Source organism: Talpa occidentalis, unplaced genomic scaffold (assembly GCF_014898055.3).
Source record: "Talpa occidentalis isolate TD23 unplaced genomic scaffold, MPIMG_talOcc4v2.1 talOcc4.14, whole genome shotgun sequence".
NCBI lineage: Eukaryota > Metazoa > Chordata > Mammalia > Eulipotyphla > Talpidae > Talpa > Talpa occidentalis.
The window spans coordinates 51989479-52002464 of NW_023601433.1; the positions used below are offsets into that span (position 1 = coordinate 51989479).

A 12986-nucleotide genomic window follows, 5' to 3' on the forward strand; every position below is an offset into this window, starting at 1 on the left:
TGTGAGCAAAAACACCACAAATTGCGGGGGGGGGGGGGTCTTAAAACAACAGAAATGATTTCTCTCAGGGTTCTGAAGGTTGAAGTCTCACACCAAAGTGTCAACAAGGGAGTGCTTCCTCCAGGGGCTTTGGAGGCAGGGAGTATCTCATGTTTTGGAGCTGGGGCAGCCTCTTCCATAATGTTCCTGGCTTGTAGATGTCTCACTCCCGTCTCTGCCTCTGTCCTCTGTGTGTCTGTCCCCTGGCCCTCCCTGCTGCCTTCTTATAAGGACACATGAGTTTGCATTTGGAGCCCTGAATAATGTAGGACAATCCTGTCCTGTCAAGCTTCTCATCCTGCTGTGTAAGGTCACATTTGCTCTTTGCCAGGCAAGGGTGTATTTGCAGGTTTTGGGCTACTGTTCAGCTACTACACAGGCTGTGGAGGCCCCATCGGGTTTCTGGTTTATGGGAACCCACTGTTTCCCCTCTGCCTTGGGCGGTCTCCATAACTCTGCTTTGGGGAGTACCTCCTAAGTATGTATTCGGAGATTTGGATAAAAGCTTTTGTGCAAAGATATTATGGGAAACATTATTCACAGTAGCAATCAGCAGGAAACATCCCAGATATCCAGCCACGGGGACTGTGCTGCTGGCATAACTAGGAGACGTAGTGTGATGAGTACATTAAAGTGCTCGTGATTTTAAAAAGGAGCCATGATTATCATGTTCAGTAATGGCTTGTAAGCAAACCTCCACACAGCAAATCCCTACCATAGGGACAGACGTGAGTTTAGGAAAAAAGATAAATGGAAATGGAGCAAAAGGTGGCCGCCGTTTTCTATGACTTTGGGATATTAGCCAGTTATTTCTTTTCCATTTTGCATCTTTTTCTAATTTTTCCTTATTGTGTTTTATTTTTTAATGGCAGTGGGGTGGGGGGAGCTTGACTGTGAGATACGACTCGCTGTGAGCTGCTAGTCAGCGGCGGGGGTTGCCTGTACTCATCTTGAACATCTTCTCAGCCACCAGCATCGGGGGCGGCAGGGCTGACCGTGGCCACGAGACTTCTGCCGTTCTGTTTTGTTTTCTTGGCAAAGCTGGCTCGCCCACGCGGGATCCATTCTCCCCACCTGGAGCTTTTGAACTAGCTTTTATCTTCATGATGGTATTTCGTTCCAAGGTTCTACCTAAAATGTCTTTTTGACTAAACATCCAGGACAGAGATGTTACTTCACTTTCAAAAGACTTTCTTGGCCCAAGAATGTTCCTGGTGTAATCCCAATAATTCTGTTTCAAACAAAAGAAATGAAATTTTGTTTCCTGCTATGTTCAGCATCAACGTTATTTTTAAGGAAAAAAATGTAGCTGGCTTGTCCTTCAAGTCTTTGGGGTTGTATTTTCATGTCAAAGGGGAACAAAATGTGATCCTGCGACCCATGAAGTTCTGGGGCAGCTGATGTGCTCCAGGTTGGGCCTCTGGCTTTGGATGCTCTCCGCTTGCCACTGCAAAGTGAAATCCCAGGCTTTGCTTCCCAGAGCCGCTGAGCGTGAGAGCAGGCAGGCAGCCTGGGGGCTGCCCGAGCGTGTCTTGGAAATGGGACCGAGCTCTTAATGAAGACGCCAGCAAGCAGACTTGTTGGCTGTGCAGACGAGGGGGGCATACCTGAGCATCGGACCCCAGGTCTTCACAATGAATTTAACATTGATGACATCCACATGACTGCGGCTGCCTCATTAACTGTAGAGTCACTGAGAGGGTGGATTGTTTTAGAGAAGGCGAGAGCACTGTACAGGAGTGCCTCTGTCGATGAGCATGGTTTCCTGCATTGGGTGTAATTTCTGTTCCTTCTCTCTCTCTCTCTTTTTTTTTTTTTTTTTAAAGATTCATTCATTTATTTATACAAGCACTGGGTACAGTCAGAAGTGCGGCAGGGTGAGAGGATTCACCAGAGCCAGCGTGGGTAACAGAGCAGGCAGACAGACGAAGTACACTGCTGAGGGGAGAAGCTGGCATGGCAGGAGAGGTCTGCACTACATGTGGGACCCTCGCCAATGGCCAGGGATTGAACTGGTGCTGCAGAGGCTGCAGGCAGCTTCGTAGCCCAGCACTCAACCGCTGTGCCACTGAGGAGACCCTATTCCTTCTCTTTAGTGACAGGTGTCACCCCTCCCTGTCCCAAGTCTCCCAGGCTTGCGGGAATACAGGTATTTTCAGAAGTGGAAACTTCAAAGTTCCTTCTGTCTGTGGCTACAGGGTGTGACCACATTGGGTATAGCTGCCTCTCCCAGCTTGGGCTCCAGCCATCCACCACGGTGTTTCCTCTGCAGGACCCCTCCCTTTGCTGACTGGCCCTTTCTTATGGGTACCTGGTGATCCACAAGTGCAACTTCTCTTCTAGAGAAAGAGACTAACTGCACACAGATCATGAAGCCTTTCTTCAGTTTTCTGAACCACCAGTTGAGTCACTTCTGCTTCCAGGTTGACCTCAGCCTGTACTGTGCTCACTGTTAAGTGTCCCTTTATTTCAGAAAGGCCCCAGAAGAAAGGGCCTGCCAGGCCCCGCAATGTGTGGTGCTGTTCCCGAAGTTGGGGGTGCAGACAGTATTCAGAAGCTGGGGGGTGCAGGAAGTGCACACTCTCCAAGGGAGTTCCTACTCTCCAGGTAGCATCTCATCTGTTAGGGGGCAAGATGTGAAATAGGAGAACAACCAAAGAAGATGAGATTCTTATCAGGGGAAAATGGCCCTTTGGGGCCACTGAGCACTGATGAGTAAGATGAGTAGTCAGGGCTGTGCTGGCTGTCCAGAGGCAGGTAGGGTCTGCCAGGCTGTGCAGGATGGGTCCTGGCCTGACTAGCAGGCTGGTGTTAGCAAGATGACATTTCCAGTAAAGCAAGGGGAACAGGCTTCATGACAGTCCAGAATTTTCCTGAACGGGGAGGAAAGTAGTGTGTAGGTAGAGGGCTGAGCTTCTTACCTGTTGGAGAGAACTTATTTTATTAAATGATTCCCAGAGAAAAGTTGAGTGTGAAGTTTGACAGTAATCGTCAATGGTTCTGGCCCTTGATAAGGAGCCGGGGCAGTCCTAGAGGGGCTCACAGCCCTTCCGTACCGCCCCCCAGCCTGAGGACTAAACACTGTGATCACAGGATTGTGGGAAGTCTGAAGTGGATGAGACGGAATCCAGAGAAGAATCATCAGAAACATTAGATCCTATGTAAAGAAATATGAAAACATTTCCAATTGATGGAATGTGAGAAGTTTCTTCATAATGCTTTGGCTCTTTTTAAGCCACTGTAAAAATTTCAAGCTTTCTGTATTTTGCTTTAAACCTGTCTTAACACTGATATTGTAAAATGATATCACTTATTATTCATGGGATTTTGTTCTCAGAAGAATGCTGGTTTGTGGTCTAATTGATATTATTACTTCGCTATTATTGATCCCAAAGTGATCCCATGCTTTGCTTTTGATCTGCAGGTGGGAAAAAATGTTGCTGTGGTGGTTGTTTGGATATAACCAATTCCAGCTCATTTTTTTTTTTCATTGATTTCAAAGGGAATTTGCAAAGAGAAGAACAAATATGTCTAGTGGATGTACTTTCTCTACCTTAATGAAAGATACAATTTTATTCATTAATTTTCATTTCATGAATAAAAGTCACATGAAATAGGTGATGAAAGAAATCTAACATTCCTGTTCCATGGCTGCTCAGACAAAACCACATCTACTAATAAAGAACTTTCTGTCTTACTAAATATACATGGCTGTGGGCTTCAAACAACATTTCAGATAAGAACTTTGGGCAATCCCTTGGAAATAAAATTAGTAGTTATAGTTGCTTAGAGACACATCTCTAAAATTTATGGGCAGTACAGTTAGTATTTTAGCTTTGGCAACTAGAAAGGTAAAAATTGGAGGGGGTGGGCTAAGGCTATTGTTTTCATCTTTCCAAAGTCGTGTGCATAGGGTGTTGGGAAGAGAGCAGGCCTTTGAAATAACCCTTAACAGCTAACTACAGAACTGAGGCATCAAGGGGAGAGGGCTTAAGGGGGGGGGGTAAAAACAAAGAGGGAAGGAAGCACAATGGTCTATGCTGGTGGATTATGGGTGAGTGGGTGGTAGGTGCACTATGGTGTTAAAACCTGATGGCGGTATCCCAATATTACCTCAATTAAAAATAAATATATAAAATAAAAATATTCCAAAGCAAAAAACAAAAACAAAAACAAAAAACAAAACAAGAAATGCCATTTCCAGGTGGGGGTCTGTGGTGTCTGTCCTGATGGACACCATGCCTCATGCCCATTCTCACAAAAGAGTAGGCTTGGTTCCTTTTTTGGCAGCTGACCATGTGTGTCTCGTGAGGGCGTGGAGAAGTGCAGCCTGGGACACCGCATCCAGACAGCACAATTGCAAAGTCAGAAACAGCCTGTCTTCCTGTGTTTCCCTGCAGAGACTAGCATGAACTTCTGGGTGTGGTCTCGGTGAGTTTGGAGTATTTGTTGCTTTTATTTTAATAAAACTTATTGAGTTGCAAGTGTATGCAATTTCATTTTTAATTATGACTGTGTTTAACAATAAGCTTTCAAAATTGCCTGAACATAGAAGAATCAGCTCCAGAAGGGCATGTGGCTCCAGCATGGCCTGTAGGGACTGTGTGTCCCGTGTTAGTGGGTGATAGCCACTGCTTTACAGACACCTACATCTTTGTGTCCCCAGACCCCCTCTGTCCACACCAGCCTCGAGACTGTCAGGGTCATCAATCAATCACTGAGTTAGAACATTTCACTGGCGTCTGTGTACGAAGAGTCCCTTACTCTGGACACTACATAAGCGCTAGCTTTAATTTTGTCTCAGTGCAGCACAGAAAGCAGATGAACACATACATTATGAGACAGTCTCTTCGGAGGCCTTTGCACAAACAATACACGTTACAGATGCTTAAGGTCAGAGTCATTTGCATAACATATGCTCCGTTGCAGAACAGAGAGGCTCCTTATAAAATAGCGGGTGCTGTTAACATCCCCTCAGTGTTTGGGCTTGAGTGTGGGGGTTCAAAAACATGTCCACACTAGAGGACGCTGCAGGACGCCAGCTGCCTTCTCCTGACCCAGACTGGTGGCACAGCGGGTTTCATTGCTCCCTTCCATCCTTGTCATCACTACCACAGGTGTCACTTCCTAAGAGCTCCATGTGTCCCACGTGTCTGGGGAGGGATACCTGCACCCAGTGACAGGGGGATGCGCTGAAGGTCAGACTTAGCAGAAGCAAACAGAGCTGGGCAAGTGGAGTTCCTGAGATTTCAGTCAGAGAAGGAGATGGGGGTCAGGGGGTGACCTGGGGAAGTTCCTGGCGAGTGGAGGACGTTCAGAAGCCCGTAGGCACCAGCTTGGAGAGTGAGAGGAGGCAGAGTGAGTGGGAGGCATGTGTGGGGGAAAGATGGCATGGGAGCACAGAGACAGAGAAAGAAAGATCAAGGGAGACAGGGAGACAGAGACAGAGATACAGAGAGAGGGGGAGACAGAATCAGAGAGACACGGAGATAGAGACAAAGAGAGGTAAAGACAGGTAAAGGGAGAGACAGAGAAACAGAGGCAGAGAGACAGAGAGAGGAAGTGTGGGGAAGAGGAAACAATGGGGAAGAGCAAACAACAGCAAAGAAAGACATGGCAAGGGCCTCCCTGGTGGCACAAGGGGTTAAGCACCGCACTATGAAGCAATCCGTAGCCTCTGCAGCACGAGTTCAATCCCTGACCAGGGAGCAACCCACATGGCGCAGCAGACCTCTCCTGTCTCGCCTGCTGCTCCCCTCAGCAGTGTGTTTCAGTCTGTCTGCCTGTTCTGCTCCCCACTCTGTCTGTGGTGAGTCCTCTTACCTCACACACTCTGGCCTGTACCCCAGCACTTGTATGCATAAATAAATAAATATTAAAAAAAAAAGAAAGACGTGGCAAGGTGGAATGGCCCAGGGGGATGGGGTTAGTTGGCTGAGGAAGCTCAGGGCCCCTCCACACCCTGCTGTGCCCTGGTCTCATCCCAACTTGGGGAGCAGAACTAAGTGAAGGGAGGGACCTCCATTTCCAGCTTGAGCCCCCTGCTCATGGCCCTGGAGTGGGTGCAATGTAGACTTTTGTTTTTCAAGTAAATTTTATTAAAAAACACAAGACTGAATTTTTTGAGCAGCTGCACTGCCCTCGACAGACCTGATAGCAGCAAACGTAATAAGGGTTTTGTAGTCTGTGTTCCATTTTCTGTCTATCGACATTTAAGATCCCAAAGACAATGGACTTTCCATGCTGTAGCATTAATTCACTTCATTTTTCTAGCAAGCCAGAGAGTTAATTTAGAAACCCAATACTATCTTAAGGCACCAAGAGAATTTCAGCTAAAGTGAAAATTGCTGCTTTTCCCCCTCCCTGCTTCATGAATAGATGAAAATATTACAAAGGAGGAATACATTTTCTCCTGAAAGAGGAGCTATTTGACGACTCCAGGCTGTTCCCTTTGATGCAGAAATCAGCGCTTTGATTTATCGTCATTAGCCCTTCCCTGCCTCTGCTGGGCCTGAGCAATCACGACCCAGGAGAAGAGGGCCCTGTCTCTCCCGTGGCCATGCAGTAATTTCCCAGGAGGATTCAGAATCGTCCTCTCAGGAGCTGAGGTTTGATGTGGCCTCTAAACTGGGAAGCCTGGAGCCCTGAGAACAGGGAGGGAGGGTCCCACAGGGTCTGCCATGCTGCTGATGGGTTCCCAGTCCCTCCCTAGAGCCTGCCATGCAGCCTGGGGCTCCCAGCAGCCCTGCCTTCCTCTGCCCTTCTGCCCCCGCTCTGCCCCTACCCTCCCCATTCCAGAGGCATCCCCCTCCTCAGCTTGCTCATCCTTTCCCGCCCCTCCAAGCATCCTGCCTGGGTGCTGTTTGAGTGACAGATGGGGCTGGGGTTCCTGCTGGGGGTCCTCCTGCTGGGAGCCACACTGGTATAGTGCACTTGGGGCACTGTGGGGGCATTATAGGGACACTGTGGAGACCACTCTGGTCACCCCTTCTCCAAAGCTCCCCCCAAGTGGGTGACACACTTCACACTGCTCTGGCTTCTCTCCCTCCCCCACCCCTCGTTGTTTCAGCCACCTTCTGCCATGTGGAGTGGGGTGGCAGTAAGATCACATCCAGGGGGATGGGGACCCTGAGAGCACATTTGTATAGGACCCACTGTTCTCACTTTGTTCAGAGATTACAGATATGAACACATTCACCCAGGCACCCAGAAGTCATTCTGATTGGCTCTTAGCACTGACTTCCCACAACCACTTGAGCATCAGGGTGACATTAGGACTGTGGTGGGCTGTGCAGATGCAGGTGACACTCCTCAGGCAAAGACACACCCCCCTATCTTCAGAAGTGTGCCCCTGCCCTTGCCAAAATCAAGTCACAAAGTATCCCTGTAAGTGAGGATGCACATTTTGGGGCACAGGCACGTGTTCTGGGGAGTGTTACAGCTGTCACACTCAGCAGTTTCTACCCGTCGAGAGCAAAGGGCCCCTCTCCGAAGTATGTCCCTCCCTGATAGAAGTCAACTTTGCAGGCCACCTGGCTGCCCCGCCAGCAGCTCCCCTTTCACCCTGCCCCTGGGCTGAGGGCCCCATGTAGAGAATTTTCCGATGGGGGCCTTTGAAAACTCCTTTTAAAAGAAGAATGTCTTATGGTGTCTGGGGAAGACCTCCACCTAGAGACATCAAAGGTGGATTCATTTCCTCCAAAGTGATAGAAGCCTGATAGGGGCATGGGCACATGGTGAGGGCAAAGAGGCCTGAGATATATAGGGACCCTGGAGAGAGATGACAGTGGTATCTGCCAGGGGAAGCTGGTGGGGGCCTCAGACTGGGGTGCTTGGGGACAGGGTAGCGTATCCTGTGAGCTGGTCTGACATACCTTGAGCTCAACTGGAGCCCACACCCAAGAGCCTGGGTGTTTGCAGTGGCTGCTTGAAACTTTGGCTGACTCAGGGTACTCAAGCACGTCAGGTTAAACATGTACTGGCCCACCTGCCTGGATGATGCATACCCGGTCCCTCTATAACTGACCGAGTGAGGAAAAGCAGGGAGGTTACCTGGCTATCTTGTCCGTGCAGGACATGGTGACGAGCTGCTCGCCCAGCAGGACACCATCCCAGGTCTGGACCGCGCTGGGGCCCCGCACGGGCACTGTCCCCTCCCCAGACTCAATCTTCGTGCGCAGGTGCCCACGGAACTTCCTGACGATATGTTTGCTGCTGTTCACTAGGAAAGAAAAGGTGGTGTGAGAGGTGGCTGGATCCTCTACCTAGAGATGGAGATTCCCAGCCTCTAGTGGGGGGATTAGTGCACCCAGAAAACATCTCACAGAGTGTCTCGGTGTCATGATTAGTGGATCAGGGGAAGCAGGTTCCAGAAACAGTGCTGGGTGGGGAGGAATGTGTTCAATGATGAATGGGGAGCTGGTGTAATCCACCCAGGACGCCACTTCCAGACCTGGGCTTAGCCACTTTGCTGCGCGGGGCCGGATAGGACAAGTCTGAGGCTCTGGCAGTTTTTGGTTTTTGTCATAACCTCTGGATTCTGCTGCCAAAGCACAAAGTAGCACAGACAAAAGGTCTGAGGATGAGCATGACTGTGCCCCAGAATCCTTTATTTATGGACAGTTCGTCTTACAGAACAAAAAGTAATTTCCAGTGTATTTTCTCTTGGTTACTAAGAACTGAATTTCTAGTATCTAAATGTCATCTCTTGGGAAGAAAGACTGCTATCCTCCTTGAAAAAAGTAAACTTCTGAGATGTGTCAGATGATGGTGATGATACTCGTGGTGGTGATAGTGATGATGATGGTAGTGATGATGGTGAAGTTGGTGATAGAGATGATGGTGATGATGGTGATTGTGATGAGGATGATAGTGGATGATGGTAACGAGGAAGACACTGATGATGATAGCGGTGGTAGTGATGACGGTAGTGGTGGTGATAATGATCAAGGTGACAGGAAGATATTGATAATGAAAACTGTATTAGAGGTGATGGTAATGACAATGAAGAGGTGATAATGTTAATGATAAAGATGATGAAGATGATGCAGTGATGATGGTGATGATGATAGTGGATAACAAAATAGTTCATATAGCTCAAAGTTACTTGAGCGAACTTTTGGTTGACCTGCCTTTTGACACTGTCTAGGTGGGGATTTCATCACATCAGCATCAGTGGCAGGCAGCACTAGAAGAGCGGAGGGGCCCACATACTTATAGGTTTACGGCTTACCACAAGGTTAGGAACCTGACTCTTCTATTTGGGGGAAACTTTCTCAGGGGATATGGTATTTGCTATCCCTTTCTTTCTGGTAATTGTAGTAGCCTTATCATTCTCTGAACTATCCCACTGTTATGTTACATTATAGACTGAAAGTGGCCTATTATGTGGCAAGGCTTGTTCAATTCTTACCATTGCTTGTGGACAACTAATTTTCCATGAAGTAGTCTTTAAAGCTTGTTAATGCCATGACAACAGGGAGTCCTGACTTGAATTAAGAACAGTTTATTTTTTTTAGGAGTTAACCCAAAGTTTTCAAGCTATATTAATTTTTCCTGAAGAGCCAGGTGCATGAGCTGCTCTTGAGAAGTGTTTATCTTTGGAAGTGTTAAGTGTCAGACTGCCTTCTCTAGCACACCCCCTGAGGAGCTTTATCAGTCCTGGGGGTCTGAGTGTCCATGATCTTGTAGAACCTGTTCCCTCCAGTTCTTTTTTTGCCTAATTGTAGGAGGCAGGAGGGAGTTGAAGATGCCACTTCAAGCAGAACAAAATGTCAATCCAACCAGAAACTGCAGGGGAGTAAACATAAATAGTCTGTAGTGGATTTACTGTGTGCCCGAGACAGTGGGGGTGTGAGATGTTAGAGTCCTGCCTGCCATGTGTACATACATACTCCTAATTCATAAGAATACCTAATCTAATTCTGATATTCTAAGTCATCAGACCCTTCATTATAATGTTTATTTATCTAAAACCTTTACCTTTGGAGATTGATGTTAGAATAAAGTGAGAGTGGTGATACACTTTAGAAAATTGTTGAAGTGAATATTTTACTTTTAGAAGAAACTCCAAAGGAGATGAAGTAAAGTGGCAATTGAAGACATCCACTCAAGGAACAAAGATCTAAGAAGGGACACAAAGTTGCTGCAATGTATATAGGGGACAGAAAGAAAGCCAGAAATAGAAAAAAAGTATAGGAAAGGAAGATAATTTTCAACACTAAATAAACTTGTAATTCTCACATCATCTTCAAAAGGTACATCCCAGAAGGTGTGCCAATGAACTGATCTAATATTGATTGTGATAATAACTTAGACAACATTTGCCATGTGATCTTGGGGTGTCCTTTGTCTATTGATGAAGACAGTAATAGTGATGGTGACAAATTGTGAAGCCATTGTATTCACTGATCCTACAATGCACAAATGTCATCATCTATTGCCTGCTTCTGAAACTAACCAGGAGAATCTGAAAACAGGGATTTCTGGAAGTGAAGTATATTTTAGATTCTCTAACTTCTTACAGTATTTTAGCCCAATCTCTTGAATTGCCCTAATATACAATGCATGGAATTGGCTTAGAACATATGAGGGATTTAGCATGTACTTGTAAAATATGATAGATTGGGGTATTTAAGTTGTTGAATTCTCAGAAAATGGTAGTAAGAACCAAATTTACCAGGTTATTTAAATAACATGCCGAGGAGGAGAAAACTGCTTTATGGTTGTTGGTGTGTTAGAAAGAGGACAGAGGCTGCTCAGTAGCTGAAAATGCCTGGGTCTGATTATTTTCTCCTCCCTTTCAGTTCTTATCAGAACAGCCTTGGGTCTCCCAGAGCACCAGGAAATGGAGTCAACCCTTGGGTCTGTCCTCCTCCAACAGAGTAGACCTGAGTCCATAAGAGCAAAGACTTGCACCTGCAGAGCTTGTGGTTGGAGTGACCTTTCTCTCAAAGTGAAAACTCAGTCCCATGTTAGGTAAGAACCTTGCCTGTCTGCCTGCCTACCGTGTCTGCCTGACCCACTTCCTGAGAGCCTACCAGAACCTCCTTGGCCTGTAGACCTTTCCCCTGGGTGGGAAAGGAGATAACTGTCCAATCTGGGTGGGAGACAACTTAGGGGACTTTGATTCAGTGGCTCAAATGCAGCTCCTCAGAATCACAGGGAAGTTTACAAAGTGGACATCCTTGCTCCCGCCCTACAAATGCACTGAAATCTTACAGAAACTCTCTGGTGGTCCTGATAGACTAGCCTGGTTTGTAAGTAACCAAATCAAACACAAACCTACTCACAGGCGACGACTCTTCCAAATGCATCACAACAATTGGTATCGATTCCATTTTCAGACTATTTGGGGAAGAATTACGATCTATCCAGGTGAATGATTTTAAGGGAATAACAAACCTGGGGAATTTGGAGTTTCTCGAGCCACATTCATCTGGGGAGGTGGTGCTGGTTTCCAACACAGATGTTGTGTTGTCGCTTAGGTTCAGAGTCCTGGAGCCTGGCCTGGGGAACTTGGGCTCAGGGATCTAACTCATGGGTGGTTAGAGCAGTGATAACAGCGGAGGCAGAGTCCCTGTGAGGTAAGCCAAGAGCTTCCACTCAGAAATCCCAAGCCAGTGCTCTGGGCTTGACCTTATGAGTTACACTTTGACGGTCGTTTAAAACTGTCAACAGAGCTTTCTTACTGTGCTCTGCCTTCAAGCCTTCATTCTTTAAAGGAAGGGGGCATAGTTGGCACATCTGTGTTCAGATTTTCTTAGACTCAGTCATGTCATAGGTGTGTGATGCGTGTGCACACATCATTCCGCACACACGTGTATTTGTGCATGCATGTACCTATGCTCTTACGCATTTATATGTATGTCTGTGGTGATGTATGGGAGAGAGGGAGAGAAAGGAGAAGGGGAGAGAGGAGGCTCTAGGCTCAGCTGCAGGTGGTAGAGGCAGGCTGCCTCTGCAGACTGTGGAGAGGCACCCAAGGGCTCCTTGCAGACCAATTGAGGATGATAACGAAGGTGATGGTACCAATTGAAGATGATAATGAAGGTGATGATAATGAAGGTGATGATAATGAAGGTGATGGCAGAGGTGGTTTGGGGTGGGGGATAGCAGGAGATGAGCCCCATAAGCTGCGTGTCCCTGGCTGGACCTTCCTTGGGTCTCCACCAGCTCCTCAGAACTTGCCATGTCTATGCTCTGCAGTCTGCACTGTGGCTATACGGAGGATGTTCCCCTGCCCCTTAGGCTGGCATGCCCTTGGGGGTGGGTGTTATGTCCCCCAGGGATTGTGTGCTAGGCTCCATATAGAAGCACCACCATCAGCAGTAAGGCAGTGAGGCAGTGAGGCAGTGAGGCAGTGAGGCTGGGTTTTCACAGGACTAGCTTGTCACCGTTGACGATGCTGACCTTTGGAATAGCCCCCCACTTCCTGCAGGGCTTGTCACCATCAACTTTCTTCGGTCCTAGCCCTCTTTCAAGATGAAGAGGGAGGTGAGAAATGACTGGGCCATGCGGGGCTGCCCTTCCTCTTTTAAAGAGGGTGCTTGGCCAATTCTCTCTAAGATGAACTGACTCCTGGGCTTCCTTGGAGAACAGGGGGTGCTTAGAAGTCTCTCTGAGAGGTCCTTCTGAGCAGAAGAGGGTGGGGTTTGGGTTGTCCTGCCCTTTCTAAGTGAGTAAGGGTGAGGGATATTGGCCACAGGGCAAAAGACCAAGAAGCCCCCTCTTTGGTCCTGGGAGTGAAGCGCAGCGAGAGGCGCCTCAAACAACTCTGGACCAGTGGCTCATTTTTGCCTGGTGCATCTCCAACAAAAATGTGAGGGAAATGCTTTATTTTTTTCTCCTTCCAGCACCTGCTCCATCTTAAAAACACTAGGAAATAAAACACATCTGTGTCTGAAAGTGAACCCCAGAGTGCGGCTTAGAAGTATTGGTTTGTATTT

General features: G+C 47.5%; 1 protein-coding gene across 1 annotated transcript in view; it reads right to left on the minus strand.

Annotated features, from left to right (window-relative positions):
- The window catches only part of ADARB2 (adenosine deaminase RNA specific B2 (inactive)), a 216886-nt gene that overhangs the window by 18757 nt on the left and 185143 nt on the right, over positions 1-12986 (minus strand). Inside the window, exon 9 of the mRNA XM_054695055.1 lies at positions 8092-8260. Within this exon, the coding sequence (XP_054551030.1) occupies positions 8092-8260 (169 nt within the window). The remainder of the gene's footprint in view (positions 1-8091; positions 8261-12986) is intronic.